This window comes from Vipera ursinii (genome assembly GCF_947247035.1).
Source record: "Vipera ursinii genome assembly, chromosome: 2".
Lineage (NCBI taxonomy): Eukaryota > Metazoa > Chordata > Lepidosauria > Squamata > Viperidae > Vipera > Vipera ursinii.
In genome coordinates, this window is record NC_139513.1 from 154,701,580 (window position 1) to 154,717,760 (window position 16,181).

Consider the following 16,181-nt stretch of genomic DNA (forward strand, 5'->3'; position numbering starts at 1 on the left):
AACCAATCTGCTGAGCACAAAGGCCAAGGCTAAAATTTGATCTTCAGATGATTCAACCAAGTAAATCCTGACTGGGATTTATGCTAATTCTGAGCAGCTTGTGCATTTTCAGGACACAAATACTAGCAATCTTTTAAGATTAAAGATGCTTCTAAAAAAAATCAAGGAGGGCCAGAGCAGGATGCTTTTGCTCTGTACTTAAGAGGAGCCAAAAGAGAAAGTTGGTAATCTCTGCTGCTTAAAACTAGAATTTGCTGAAATGAAAAATTGTGTACAACTACAATAAATATGCCAAAATAAATAATATTGCTTCACAGAAGCTTCCAAGCTTGATAGTTTTGTGAGAACTGTAAACAATCCTCTCCTGACCTCTTTTTAGATGGCCTTTCAGTTATAATTCATCATTGGGTTGAACTGTATACAGTACATTACTTTGGAAATTTCTTTTTAAACGGAAGTATATAGCCTACGAAAACTTCTAGTATATGCCCAAAAATTTACTCTGGCCTTGCACTTTACTGTAATTCCGGAAAATTTTTCTCTCTCTGCTTTTCTTTCTCTGTGTCCCTCTCCTTCCCTCCTCCTCCTCCTCCTCCCGCCCCCCACACTTTGCTGGACTAGAATGTGGGAGACTGTGAGTTCAAATCCTTCCTAAAGCACGGAAGTGGCCTAGTCACTCTCTCTCAACCCAAATCATTTCACGGGGGTGGTTATTGTGAGAGAAGTAGTAGGTTGGATCGTTACGTACGCAACCCCCAATTACACAAAATAAAGGCAAGGTATAAATCTGGTAAACAAATAAATAAAACCAGTTCCTTTTTTTTAAATAAAAGTCATGAACCTGAATTCTGGTAATAAAATTCTCAAACTAATTTGCATCGCCTAAAATGAGTAAAGCCCCTTCCATTAATCTAATGCATACCAAGGTGGTTTTTTGTTGGGTTTTTTTTAAAGAAATAAAAAAGGCTGATCTATCAAGGGGATTCTTTGGGGGGGGTAGAATAAAGATCCTGAACGTAAGGGGGTTAAGTAGAAATTTGGCTCCTGCTCATACCTGGTGCCATTCTGCTGGGTTGGGGGGATAACACTGTAATAGACCGGCATCCCTCCGGCCTGGAGCCCTCCTTGCACAGACTGGTTGGCTGGTACCAGCACGGGCTGCTGGAAGGGTTGATGGACTACGCCTTGAGACTCATTCGCCACCGGCACCTGCTTGGGATATTAAAAGGCAGAAAGGTTGGGAATGAAGGCGAATATACGGGTCCCAGGATAATATTGCGTGATCCAATCTGGGTCAATCACCGGGAACCAAGGTTTTGTCTTCCAAGCCTTTGGACACATGCTGGAGTCTCATCTTCCCATTCTCCCATCCCATTCTTCAGAATATAGGCTCCAGCATGACTCCAGATAAAGCTCAGACGGCAAAACCTTGGGTCCCGGCGGCCGACCCAGATTGGATCCTGCAGGAAAGAGTACATGATCTTGGAGGAAATGACAAAAGGCCTTGAAAGGAGACCTGAGTATAGACCAAGAGCAGGGGAAAATATCAGGATCCTTTCTCCTTGGGGTAGAACAGGGGTCCCCAACCCGTAGTCTGCAGACCAGTACCAAGCCACGGCATGCCAGCAACCGGTCCGCAGAAACAAGCACAGCCCCGTCTGTGGAATGCAGGTGGCACACAAAACCACACACTCTCCGGTCCGCAGAAAAACCTCTCTCCACGGAACCGGACCCTGGTGCCCAAAAGGTTGGGGACCACTGGGCTAGAAGACCTCCAAGGTCCCTCCAACTCTGTTATTCTTATTCCTCTCCAATATCAGACTCTATATAGCCTCTACATTTGTGATTTGGCAGGAATTATTCTGTGGTTGTTTTGTAAAAGAGACCTTATGGGGCAAAAGCGCACTATACTCAACATGAGACTACAAACTCATCTGCCATCCCGCTCTTCCACATTCTCTTTTTCAGGTCTTGTGAGCTCTTATTTTTTCAAGTCTTATCCGGGAACAAACTCCAATTTATGAAAACTCAGCCTATCAATGCCTTATTTGCTGCCTTAAAAATACAACTCTTCTCCAATAACTACTGCACTTCTCAGGAATCACTGACTGTAGAAATGGCAGTGAGCAAGTGAAATGAACCAGGTGAAAAAATTATGTTGGGTAGCATGGGGTTCTAAGTTGAAAACTCAGGTTTGGGGAGGCATGCATTAAAACCGAGGGCTCGGTTTTTGTTGCCCTCTGTTGCCCTTGACTGCAGTTTATTTGAATATTTCTGACCCATGCAAAATTCACTTTACAGATAGAGAAGGGCTCTCAAACAACAGTCCATTCAAACAAAAATGCTGAATCATTTGCAAACTGTGTATGCATACTTCATGTAGTTGGAGGTTGGGAAGAAGAAGCTGTTAGCCACTGGGATAGTCTCAGTGTAAGATTGTCTCTATTTACATTTGCCAGCAGCAGTGTTTTTTGTTTTATTCTTTCAGATCTGTTCTCTTTCACTCCCTAGCTCCTATTTGAAGTTACGATGGATCCCAAAAAGGATTTGAAGTTGTCCCCCCTCCCCCAGTCACATGACTGCATTTTGGGCACCCAACAACTGATCCATATTAATGACCATTTGCAGCACCCTGCAGTCATGTGACTTCAATTTACAACATTTTTGCCAGAACCCAGTGCTTGCTTCCTGTTTTCCAGCAAAATCAACCCACAGAGAACAATGGGTTCACTTTAATGACCATGGCATTTGCTTAAAGGCTGCCACAAACAAAGGTCCTAAAATTGGGTGTGGTCACATGGTAATCCATTTTACAACTGTCACAACTTATGACTGAAATTACAGGCTTAATTATGATAATAATTCGAGGATTACTTGCATTGTGAATTTTGCATGAAATAACCTACCTGAATGGGTTAGTTAAGTTTCGGATTCCTCAAAAAAAAAATTATACCAACCATGCTAAGTGTTTTACAGCTTTCCAGCGCAAAAATAAGCCCAAAAAATAAGCACACATTCAAAATGAGCAGGAGGCGTAAAGTTTAGAAAAACTATAAAATATATATAAACATGATATGTACAGTTTCATTCGGCTCTGGGGAACATCAACAACTCTTAACTTGGGAGATCAGAAGAGAGAGAAGACTAAGACATGGCCAGAGCTAGGCTGGATCGCATGCCTCACACAGCCAATGCTGCGTCTTAATCAAAAACAGTTGTCATTGGCTGGTTTGTTGCTATGGCTATTCCAGTTCATAAAACGTCTTACACAGTGACAAACTGAAGGTTTCCAAGCCATGTAGAGACTTATGTCGCATCCACTTCTTACATACCAGATCCCCAGTTCTGTAACAGCAGAATTGTGACTTCCCTTCCCCCCACTTGCCATCTTTGGCACCACTTACTTGATATGAAGGCAATGGAGTGTACTGGACCATCAGGCCTTGCATCTGACTGCCCATGTTTCCTCGTTGGCTATTCAGGAGGCTCTGGTTTTGGGGCTGCTGCACTCCCATCATGCCTTGCATCTGGCTACTCATGCTACTGCGCTGGCTGCTGAGGAGACTCTGACCCTGCGGTTGCTGCACTCCCATCATGCCTTGGTATGTCTGCTGCTGATTGGACAGGATTGGCTGTAATCCTGCATTGTAATAAGAGAGGAAAGATTATGACACCACAGCTGGGACCCAGAGGTGGGGTATCTCTGTTCTGTGTTCAAGCCAGCCAGTCAGCAATGGGGCACATTTACCCTTTCAGATGGGATGGGGAAACCCTTGGGAGTCTGCTCCTGAAATTTTTTTTCTCTCTCTCTCTCTCTCCAAATGGAAGAAGAGCTATCCTGAACATAATTTTATCTGCCTTGGCCACCTCCGTAGAAAGGTATAATATCTTCTTTTTTTCTTCTTCAGCGCCCTTCTTAAGAATATGTAGGAAAATTGACTTATGTGTGGATGGTGTGGCCAATTTTCTCTGACCGGTGAACTGCACTATTGTAATATGATTTTCAGAACTGATCAAACATTTCGGAATTTAAGCAGGTTGAAAGCCAAAGAAGCTCAGCTAATACGAGAACCAAACTGCACATTGGCTAAACGCAACAGCTGCTAACATTGCAACTGTTGTGGGCTTGCCTCCCCACTTCTCTAAAACATCTAGGACAGGGGTAGGCAACCTCGGCTCTTTTATGAATCATGGACTTCAACTCCCAGAATTCCTGAGCCAGCCAAGCTGGCTCAGGAATTCTGGGAGTTGAAGTCCATGAGTCATAAAAAAGCCTTTGCACTGCGTGGGGTCGTGACATTCTACCATTTCTCCACATCTTACTACAGCCGACATGGAGGGAAAAAACCCATGAGTTACTAACTCAGGAATGGGCACCGTAGCTCATATGTGCTACTCCCCCATCCCTCACATCTTATGATCATATTGCTAAAATACAGCAATAAACTAGTTAAATTTTTCATAGCATTTTTTCCCCAACTCACCCTTCTCACTGCTACTCAGCTCATCCCCACCCCCACCCCAAAAAGCCTGAAACGGAATCAGCCTGACTCCTTCTGCTGGCATCACCATTTTTCTGCAGCCGCCCCCTGCAATCCCTTGCAAAGTTTAAACAGCTGACAGTAGCCTTTAACCACTCAAATGTTGCCTACGGCTTGCAGAGGACTTTCTCAACATGTAGCTGCCATGTTAAGCAGGTTTTATGGAAACTTAAGCTGGTATCTTTTCTAGTCCAGCATCTATCCAGTTTTGCTAGGTTCACCCCACTGAAGACACTGTACCTGTGCCTTCTTCGCAGCAAGAGATTCAAAATTCTGCAGCAGCAGCAGCAGCTTGCCCTTATAGCCTTTAAAGCCAGCTTTCTATAGATTTCAACTCATCCGCCTAAACAGATCCCCCTTGCTTTCTCAACTCTAGTTGACTAGTTTCTCCAAATTATTGATTTTCAATAAGCGCAGCCCTTCAGAGGCTTGAGTTTTTCAAATGCATGGAAATTCCTTAGAAGGCAAGAGCTTAAGGCATATGCAACCTGCTCATGCCTTACAGCTGAGGTAAACTTGCCCTCACAAAGATCTTCAATGCCTCTAGGATTCAAGCCCTATAAATAGGATGACTTCTTTGGGTTCCAAGAAAGGGCAAGATGGCTTAGCTCTCCCTGGCAACACTGAATAAGGATCCTCTCTCTCTCTCTCCCTCTCCCTCTCCCTCTCTCTCTCTCTCTCTCTCACACACACACACACACACACAGCCTTCTCTGCATGAAGGCTGCTCATCTGGAGACTTACCAGGCTGTTGGGACTGTTGAGGCAGCTGTTGGCTACGCTGGGGGCTGTAAGCCACCGGATGCGAGAGCGGCCGGTACTGCTGGCTGGAGTTTGGGTACTGCCCAGGAGGGTAGTAAGAAACCTGAATCTGTCAGAAGGATAAAGGATGTTGTCAGAGAAGAAAAACAAAGGACAAGAGGCTTCCCGGCAAGTCCAAGACAGGGGCTTCAGCTCTCAGACAGAGGCAGTTAGCATCAAGAGGTCTTCACTGTTAGCTTTGTTAGTAAGTGTGGTTGCGTTACACGTAATGATGGCACATTACTAAGAGTGGGTCCGGAGGACAGGACAGAAAGAAAGAAAGCAAACAAGCTTCGGTGAGGGAAAGCCAGTCTCTCACTGCAACCTCCTGAAAGAAAACTCAGTCTTAACCCTGACAACAGAAACAAAGTGTTTCCACGCATACGTACAGATATTCCTCGACCTACGACCTTTAATTTGAGCCTGGCAATTACGGTTGTAAGTCATGACAGCCGTAAAGTGGGTCATCACATAACTGAATGCAATTTTATGTTTGTTTGTTTGTTTGTTTGTTTGTTCGTTCGTTCATTCATTCATTCATTCATTCATTCATTCATTCATTCATTTGCAGCAGCAGCAGAAGCCATAAAGTGAATGTAGCGGTCATAAAGTGAAGTTTGTGATGAGGGTGTTTTTCCCCCCCAGAAACCAGAAGTAAATGTGTTTCCAGACAAAATGAATAAATAATCGTAAATTGCAGTTATGTGACCACAAGGTACTGCAAAATGACTGTAAATGCAGATCAGTGCTAAGCACCCAAACTCCAGTCACAAGATTGCATGTGGGGGTGTGGGGGGTGTAGGGGAGATGTTGTAACTTTGGAACAGGTCATAAGTAGCTTTAGGGGAGGGTCTGTTGGGGGGGGGGAACAGTTGTTAGTTGAGGACTACCTGTATTCAAAAGATTATTAGCTAAATGTCAGTGGAGATTCTCAGTCATCCAGGTCATGGTTGTCCCAAAGGTGGTTTTTCAAGAGGCAACGGGACTTTCTTGTTTTTCTTCAGGTCTGAAGAAGAAGCTGAAGAAGCTTCTTGGTTGAGAAGCGAAACGTCTTTAAAGAAAAACAAGAAAGTCCATCTGGGGCTAATAACGGGACTCATTATTACTTTTTTTAAAAGTAATTTTTACTAGAGACTTTTTTTTGCAAAGTGAAAACAGTAAGATTGCATCATTGCTCCCTTCTTTTCATCTTCTACATTTTCTAATCATCAAACCCAAAGATTACAAGTTCATTGTTTTCAGGGGGGGGAAAAATCCGTAAAGGATTTGTAGTCATTGACAAATGTGGTTATGGTCTTTTCTCTGATTAAAAAGTCATTTTGGCCCTCTCTGCAAATTAGGTCCTCATCAATCATTCCTCCCTACAGGCATTTTGGAATTTTTCCATCTTTTTTGTACATAATCATCTTACTGCAGTTACTGTGTAACTATAATTATTACTTCTTCATGCTAAGCACCATTATTGCAAGATCGCATGATGCTATTTTATATTTATCTTTCAATAAAATATTAAAATGGCCCCAAATAGGACCAGATTATGTTTATTCTTGCTTGCGCTCTCACAGCTTTAGGTAAGACCACAGAATCTTGCACGGTTTTAGTGAACTCATAAGATCACATTTGATACTTCATGTTTTTAATTTCATTTTTAAAAATTATTGAAGTTTGGCAAGTGCCACCTGTAATCTGCCAAGATCTATATTGCAATCGTCAACATGGATGGCATTTTGAAAAGATACAAAAATAGTAAGCTATGGACGTAGACAGTGTAACTGGAAATGTTTAAATAGGGGTGTAATTTTCTTATCCCCTTCATGGATTACTGCCTTGTCGTGGCGAAGGGGCTTGCGTAATTCAATGAAGCTATGAGCTATGCCGTGCAGGGCCACCCAAGACGGACAGGTCATAGCAGAGAGTTCTGACAAAACGTGATCCACTGGAGAAGGAAATGGCAACCCACTCCAGTATCTTTGCCATGAAAACCCTATGGACAGTACCAAAAGGCAAAACGATATGATGCTGGAAGATGAGCCCCTCAGGTCGGAAGGCGTCCAATATGCTACTGGGGAAGAGCAGAGGGCTAGTACTAGTAGCGGCAGAAAGAATGAAGCGACTGGGCCAAAGCCGAAAGGACGCTCAGCTGTGGATGTGTCTGGTGGTGAAAGGAAAGTCCGATGCTGTAAAGATTTTTTCTCCATAGGAACCTGGAATGTAAGATCCATGAATCAAGGAAAGCTGGACGTGGTCAAACAAGAGATGACAAGACTGAACATCGACATCTTAGGTATCAGCGAACTAAAATGGACAGGAATGGGTGAATTTAATTCAGATGACCATCAGGTATACTACTGTGGGCAAGAATCCCTCAGAAGAAATGGAGTAGCCTTCATAGTCAATAAAAGAGTAGGAAAATCAATACTGGGATACAATCCTCAAAATGACAGAATGATCTCAGTTCGAATCCAAGGGAAACCATTCAATATCACAGTAGTCCAAGTCTATGCCCCAACCACCAGTGCTGAAGAGGATGAAATTGACCGGTTCTATGAAGCCCTACAGCACCTTATAGAAGTAACACCAAAAAATGATGTCCTTATCATCATGGGGGATTGGAATGCTAAAGTAGGAAGCCAAAAGATAACTGGAATAACAGGCAAGTTTGGCCTTGGAGTACAAAATGAAGCAGGGCACAGGCTGATAGAATTTTGTCAAGAGAATACGATGGTCATAGCAAACACTCTTTTCCAACAACCCAAGAGACGGCTCTACACATGGACATCACCAGACAGTCAACACAGAAATCAGATTGACTATATGCTCTGCAGCCAAAGATGGAGAAGCTCTATACAGTCGGTAAAAACAAGACCAGGAGCTGACTGTGGCTCAGACCATGAGCTTCTCCTTGCAAAGTTTAGGCTTAAACTGAAGAAAGTAGGGAAAAGCACTAGGCCACTCAGGTATGAATTAAATCATATCCCTGTTGAATATACAGTAGAGGTGACAAATAGATTTAAGGAATTAGATCTGATAGACAGAGTGCCTGAAGAACTATGGACAGAGGTTCGCGACATTGTACAACAGGTAGCAACCAAAACCATCCCAAAGAAAAAGAAATGCAAGAAAGCAAAATGGCTGTCTGAGGAAGCTTTGCAAATAGCTGAGGAAAGGAGGAAAGCGAAAGGCAAGGGAGAAAAACATAGATATGCCCAATTGAATGCAGAATTCCAGAGAATAGCTAGAAGAGATAAGAATGCCTTCTTAAATGAACAGTGCAAAGAAATAGAAGAAAACAATAGAATAGGGAGGACCAGAGATCTTTTCAAGAAAATTGGAGAGATGAAGGGAACATTCCATGCAAAAATGGGCATGATAAAGGACCAAAATGGCAGGGACCTAACAGAGGCAGAAGAGATTAAGAAGAGGTGGCAAAATTACACAGAAGAACTATACAAGAATGAGCTTAACGTCCCAGATAATCACAATGAGGTGGTCACTGACCTCGAGCCAGACATCCTAGAATGTGAAGTGAAGTGGGCCTTAGAAAAGCTGAGCAACAACAAAGCTAGTGGAGGTGACAGTATTCCAGCTGAGCTATTCAAAATCTTAAAAGACAGTGCAGTAAAAGTGCTACACTCAATTTGCCAGCAAATTTGGAAAACTCAACAGTGGCCACAGGATTGGAAAAGATCAGTTTACATTCCAATTCCAAAGAAAGGCAGTGCCAAAGAATGTTCAAACTATCGCACCATTGCACTCATTTCTCATGCTAGTAAAGTCATGCTTAAAATCCTACAAGCTAGACTTCAGCAGTATGTGGATCGAGAACTACCAGAAGTACAGGCAGGATTTCGAAGAGGCAGAGGAACTAGAGATCAAATTGCCAACATACGCTGGATCATGGAGAAAGCTAGGGAGTTCCAGAAAAACATCTACTTTTGCTTCATTGACTATGCTAAAGCCTTTGATTGTGTGGATCATAACAAACTATGGCAAGTTCTTAAAGAGATGGGAGTACCAGACCATCTTATTTGTCTCTTGAGAAACCTATATGCGGGTCAAGAAGCAACAGTGAGAACTGGACACGGAACCACTGATTGGTTTAAAATTGGGAAAGGAGTCCGGCAAGGCTGTATACTGTCGCCCTGCCTATTTAACTTATATGCAGAGCACATCATGAGAAAGGCAGGGCTAGATGAATCAAAAGTTGGAATTAAGATTGCCGGAAGAAATATCAACAACCTAAGATACGCAGATGATACCACTCTAATGGCAGAAAGTGAAGAAGAACTAAAGAGCCTCTTGTTGCGGGTGAAGAAGGAGAGTGCAAAACTTGGGTTGAAACTTAACATTAAGAAAACCAAGATCATGGCATCTGGCCCTCTCAATTCCTGGCAAATAGATGGGGAAGAAATGGAGGTAGTGACAGATTTTGTTTTCCTGGGCTCCAAGATCACTGCAGATGGGGACTGTAGCCAAGAAATTAAAAGACGCTTGCTCCTGGGAAGGAAAGCCATGGCAAATCTAGACAGCACACTAAAAAGCAGAGACATCACCCTGTCAACAAAAGTGCGTATAGTCAAGGCTATGGTCTTCCCAGTTGCAATGTATGGCAGTGAAAGTTGGACCATAAGAAAGGCTGAGCGCCAAAGAATTGAGGCCTTTGAACTGTGGTGCTGGAGAAGACTCCTGCGAGTCCCTTGGACTGCAAGGTGATCAAACCGGTCAGTCCTAGAGGAGATCAATCCTGACTGCTCTTTAGAAGGCCAGATCCTGAAGCTAAAACTCAAATACTTTGGCCACCTAATGAGAAGGAAGGACTCACTGGAGAAGAGCCTAATGCTGGGAAAGATCGAGGGCAATAGAAGAAGGGGACGACAGAGAATGAGGTGGCTGGATGGAGTCACTGAAGCAGTAGGCGTGAGCTTAAATGGACTCCAGAAGATGGTGGAAGACAGGAAGGCCTGGAGGAACGTTGTCCATAGGGTCGCGATGAGTCGGACACGACTTCGCAGCTAACAACAACAATTTTCTTATGGAGTGGCTCTGGATCTTGTTTAATGTGGCTAGCTAGGTGAAGGCTGCATCTGTTCCTCATAACTGGAAGAAGGTCACTGTTGTTCTCTTATACAAATGGAAATAATATACAATAAGGTTATAATATAGAGGGGAGGGATTGTTTCTTATGCTGGGGAAGATTATCAGTTGAATTCTGATTGAAAAGAAAGGAGAGGTTTACAGTAAGTAAAACTTGGGAAGTGCAGTGCAACTTTAAGCCCAGAAGGAGGATGTGGTCATGCTCTGGGTGGTCTCATTAGTGAAGCAATGTCAGTAGAATGCACGCTTTCTCTATAATGGTGTCTCTTTTGCAGAACAGTTTCCCTAGAAATAGGGTATGGACAGACCAAACCCTGTTGGTCTTTCAGAGGCCTGTGAAAACCTGAGTCTTCCAAGCACTGATATTAACAACAACAACAACAATAATGATGATGATGATGATGATGAAGTAGTAGTAGTAGTAGTAGTAGGAAGGGATCTTGGAGGTCATCTAGTCCAACCCCCTGCTCAGGCAGGAAACCCTATACCATTTCAGACAAGTGGCTGGCCAGTCTCTTCTTAAAAACTTCCAGTGTTGGAGCATTCACCACTTCTGGAGGTAGGTTGTTCCACTGGTTAGTTGTTCTAACTGTCAGGAAGTTTCTCCTGACAGTTACAACAATTAACCAGTGGAACAACCTGCCTCCAGAAGTGGTAAATGCTCCGACACTGGAAGTTGATATGGATGGAGTTCTGGTGCGGTTTGATGAGCTGATAATGTGATTTTAGGGGCCTCAATCAGCTTCTTTTGAACTGAACTCACTTATTTGCAGTTTGTCTTTCTTTCTTTGTCTTTCACCTCTCAAGATGGTGAATACCTAGTACTCCTTCCACCTCCATTTTCCCCACAACAACCCTGTGAAGTGCATTGGGCTAAGAGAGTGTGACTGGCCCAAAGTCACCCAGCTGGCTTTCAAGTCTCACGCAGGACTAGAACTCATGGTCTTCAGTTTCTAGCCTGGTGCTTTAAACACAAGACCAAACTGACTCTCAGTCTGAATTTTTAATTCAACATGTATGGTTATATTTTAAGGGGCGTGATGGCTCAGCGGTTAAAGACGCTGACAGTCCAGGACTTCCAGGCCTGCGCAGCAGCTCAGCAGTCAAGGGGTTCGGGACTCCGTGCCGTTCGGCTGAGTTTTTTCCTGTTGTTGTTGTCAGTTGCGAAGTCGTGTCCGACCCATCACGACCCTATGGACAACGTTCCTCCAGGCCTTCCTGTCCTCTACTATCTTCTGGAGTCCATTTAGGCCAGGGGTGTCAAACTCAATTTCATTGAGGGCCGCATCAGCATCGCGGTTGCCCTCAAGGGGCCGTGTGGGTGTGCCCTACTGGGTGGGCATGGCTAGAGTGCGTATGGCCTACTGGGTGGGCATGGCCAGCTCTACATTGTTCACATCAAGGGTGCCTATGGGGGCCTGGGCAGGAGTGGGACAGATCTGAGGGTCTCTGGCAGAAGGAGGGTCTCTGGGCCAGGGCCTAGGCAGTGGGGGCCGTTCCCTCACTGTTTCCAGGATGGCTTCATGGGTCACATGAAACCATTTTGCGGGCCGGCCTCCGGGCCTTGTGTTTGACATGTCTGATTTAGGCTCACGCCTACTGCTTCAGTGACTCCATCCAGCCACCTCATTCTCTGTCGTCCCCTTCTTCTATTGCCCTCAATCTTTCCCAGCATTAGGCTCTTCTCCAGTGAGTCCTTCCTTCTCATTAGGTGGCCAAAGTATTTGAGTTTTAGCTTCAGGATCTGGCCTTCTAAAGAGCAGTTAGGGTTGATCTCCTCTAGGACAGACCGGTTTGAATGCTTTGCGGTCCAAGGGACTTGCAGGAGTCTTCTCAGCACCATAGTTCAAAGGCCTCAATTCTTTGGTGCTCAGCCTTTCTTATGGTCCAACTTTCACAGCCATACATTGCAACTGGGAAGACCATAGCCTTGACTATACGTACTTTTGTTGTCTGCTTTTTAGTGTGCTGTCTAGATTTGCCATAGCTTTCCTCCCCAGGAGCAAGCGTCTTTTAATTTCTTGGCTGCAGTTCCCATCTGCGGTGATCTTGGAGCCCAAGAAAATAAAATCTGTCACTACCTCCAATTCTTCCCCATCTATTTGCCATGAATTGAGAGGGCCGGATGCCATGATCTTGGTTTTCTTAATGTTGAGTTTCAAGCCCACTTTTGCACTCTCCTTCTTCACCCGCATCAAGAGGCTCTTTAGTTCCTCTTCACTTTCTGCCATTAGAGTGGTATCATCTGCATATCTTAGGTTGTTATTTCTCCCGGCAATCTTAATTCCAACTTTTGATTCATCTAGCCCTGCCTTTCTCATGATGTGCTCTGCATATAAGTTAAATAAGCAGGGCGACAGAATACAGCCTTCCTGTACTCCTTTCCCAATTTTGAACCAATCCGTGGTTCCGTGTCCAGTTCTCACTGTTGCTTCTTGACCCGCATATAGGTTTCTAAAGAGACAAATAAGCGTCTGGTACTCCCATCTCTTCCAAGAACTTGCCACAGTTTGTTGTGATCCACACAATCAAATGCTTTAGCATAATCAATGAAGCAGAAGTAGATGTTTTCTGGAACTCCCTAGCTTTCTCGATGATGCAGCGTATGTTAGTAATTTGATCTCTAGTTCCTTTGCCTCTTTGAAATCCTGCCTGTACTTAATTAATTTAATTTAATTTAATAACATTTATATACCGCCCTTCTCCCTGAGGACTCAGGGCGGTTCACAGGGCAGAATAAAATACCAAATACAAACATTAAAAACAGATTAAACAGTTGCCCTAGTTAAAACAATAAGAGTACAATTCTAAAAACCCCAAGATAAAATTAAGAGACCAAAGATAAAACAACCCCACCGGTCCCCATCAGGCTAGGCCAGCTTGTACAAACAAAAACGTCTTGAGATCGCGACGAAAGGAGCGAAGATCGGGCGCCATCCGGAGCTCTACCGGTAGCTGATTCCACAGCTCCGGAGCGCCCACAGAGAAGGATCTCCCCCTGGGGGCCACCAATCGACATTCTCTGACCGGTGGCACCCTGAGGAGGCCCTCTCTGTGGGAACGCACAGGGCGCAGGGAGCTTGATGCCGGCAGCAGATGTTCCCTAAGGTACTCCGGCCCCATGCCATGGAGGGCTTTAAACACCGTTACCAGTACCTTGAATCTCACCCGGAAGACAACTGGCAACCAATGCAGCTCACGGAGCAGAGGTGTAATGTGGGAGTATCGGGAGACTCCCAACACAACTCTCGCGGCTGCATTCTGTACCAGTTGGAGCCTCCGGGTGGTCCTCAAGGGCAGCCCCATGTAGAGAGCGTTGCAGTAGTCCAGACGAGAGGACACGAGCGCATGAGTGACCGTGCACAAATCATCCCGGCTAAGATAGGGCCGCAACTGGCGCACCAGGCGAACCTGGGCGAAGGCCCCCCTAGTCACAGCTCCTATATGGTCTTCCAAAGTGAGCCATGAATCTAGGAGGACTCCCAAGTTGCGAGCCCTATCTACGGGGGGTAATAGTTCACCCCCCATAGCCAGAGGTGGAATATCCGAATAGACCCGGGATGAAGGTATGCAAAGCCACTCAGTCTTGTCGGGGTTGAGTTGAAGTCTGTTCCTCCCCATCCAGACCCGAACCGCCTCCAGGCAACGGGACATCACGTTGAGGGCATCACTGGGGTGGTTTGGGGTCGAAAAGAAAAGTTGGGTATCATCAGCGTACTGATGATACCCAACTCCAAAGCCACGAATGATCTCACCCAGCGGTTTCATATAGATGTTGAACAGGAGAGGCGAGAGGACCGACCCCTGAGGAACTCCACAAATGAGAGACCTCGCGGTCGACCTCTGCCCCCCTGCCAACACCGACTGCGAACGTCCCAGGAGATAGGAGGAGAACCACTGTAAGACTGTGCCTCCCACTCCCAGTCCCCTGAGACGCCGCAGCAAGATACCATGGTCGATGGTATCGAAAGCCGCCGAGAGGTCTAATAGGACTAGAACAGAGGAATATCCCCTGTCCCGAGCCCTCCAGAGATCATTCACCAGCGCGACCAATGCCGTCTCCGTGCTGTGCCCGGGCCTGAAACCCGATTGGTACGGGTCTAGATAATCCGCTTCATCCAGGACCAGAGGGAGCTGATGCGCCACCACACTCTCAACAACCTTCGCAAGAAAGCGAAGGTTGGAGACAGGACGAAAGTTGTTCAATACAGTTAGGTCCAAGGCAGGCTTCTTGAGGAGAGGCCTCACCACCGCCTCCTTCAAGACGGCGGGGAAGATACCCTCACTCAAAGAAGCCGATATAACTGCCTGGAACCAGCTGCGTGTCCTCTCCCGGGCTGCATAGACCAGCCAGGAAGGGCACGGGTCCAATAAACATGTGGTGGTGCTCAGCCTCCCCATGATCCTGTCCACTTCCTCCGGAGTCACAGAATCAAACTCCTCCCAGGTGATATCGACAAGACCGCCCGTGTCCTGATTGTCAGACTCTGCCCAGTCAGAGTCCAGACCGGTCCGAATCCGAGTGATTTTGTCCGACAGATGTTGGTTAAACTCCTCGGCACGGCCCTGCAAGGGATCCTCCCTCACCTCCTGATTTAGGAGGGAGCGAGTCACCCTAAACAGGGCAGCCGGGCGATTATCTGCGGACGCGATAAGGGTGGCGAAGTGGTTAGACCTCGCCTCCCTCATCGCAGCGAGATAAGACCTAATGTAGGCTCTTAGTCGCAATCGGTCGGGTTCGGATCGGCTGGACCTCCAACCGCTCTCTAGGCCCCGTCTCCGACGCTTCATCTCCCGGAGCTCCGCAGAGAACCATGGAGCTCGACGGGATCTGCACCGGGTCAGGGGCCGCAGGGGTACAACTCGGTCAAGAGCCTCAGTGGCCGTCCTTTCCCAGGCTTCCACTAAGGCATCTGCCGAGCTGTGAGCAAGGGAGGCAGGTGGGGACCCCAGCGCCGCCTGGAACCTCTGGGGATCCATTAAGCGTCTGGGGCGGTACCATTTAATTGGTTCCAAACACCCACGGCGGGGGGTGGCAAAACGGAAGACCAGCCGCAGGAGATGATGATCGGTCCATGACAGGGGCATAATAATTGGAGAGCCCCCACCAAGATCATCTAACCACCGTCCAGACAAGAAAACTAGGTCAAGGGTGTGGCCTCCTTCATGAGTCGGTCCCAAAATTACTTGCGTCAGGTCCATGGCCGTCATGGAAGCCATGAACTCCCGAGCCAACTCAGATGATCCTCCCAGCGATGGTAGGTTGAAGTCCCCCAAAACTATGAGTTTCGGGAACTCAACCACCAGCCCAGAGAGGACATCGAGCAGCTCAGGCAGGGCTGCTGATGCATGACTAGGCGAAAGGTACACCAGCAGCAAGCCCAACTGCGCACCAGGGCCGCATCTCAAAAAGAGAGACTCACACCCGACTATCTGGGGAACAGTGGCCTCCCGTGGACACAAGGTCTCCCTCATAACAACAGCCACTCCCCCACCCCTACCCTGAGCCCGAGGCCGGTGCAGCACCCGGAAACCTGGTGGGCAAAGATCAACCAGAGGAATGCCGCCCTCTGGGCCCAACCAAGTTTCCGTGATGCAAGCCAGGTCCGCCTGCTCGCCCTCGACCAAGTCACGGACGAGAGGAGCCTTGTTAGCGACCGACCTGGCATTCAAGTACACCAGCCGGAGCTCAGGAGGCTGCACATCCTCACTCCCGGGACCTCGGGGCGGAACCAGAGGGTCGGA

The 16,181-nt window shown here is 46.4% G+C and overlaps 1 protein-coding gene across 13 annotated transcripts in view; it reads right to left on the reverse strand.

The window, feature by feature from the left end:
* The window catches only part of R3HDM2 (R3H domain containing 2), a 196,282-nt gene that overhangs the window by 12,844 nt on the left and 167,257 nt on the right, over positions 1 to 16,181 (reverse strand). For 8 of the 13 annotated variants that reach the window (XM_083356179.1, XM_083356184.1, XM_083356191.1 and 5 more), the window contains 3 exons: positions 5,286 to 5,412; positions 3,405 to 3,640; positions 1,055 to 1,212 (listed from right to left, as the gene is read on the reverse strand). In XM_083356179.1, coding sequence (XP_083212305.1) covers positions 1,055 to 1,212; positions 3,405 to 3,640; positions 5,286 to 5,412 — 521 coding nt within the window. The remainder of the gene's footprint in view (positions 1 to 1,054; positions 1,213 to 3,404; positions 3,641 to 5,285; positions 5,413 to 16,181) is intronic. The other 5 variants (XM_083356186.1, XM_083356188.1, XM_083356182.1 and 2 more) reach the window with 1 other exon arrangement.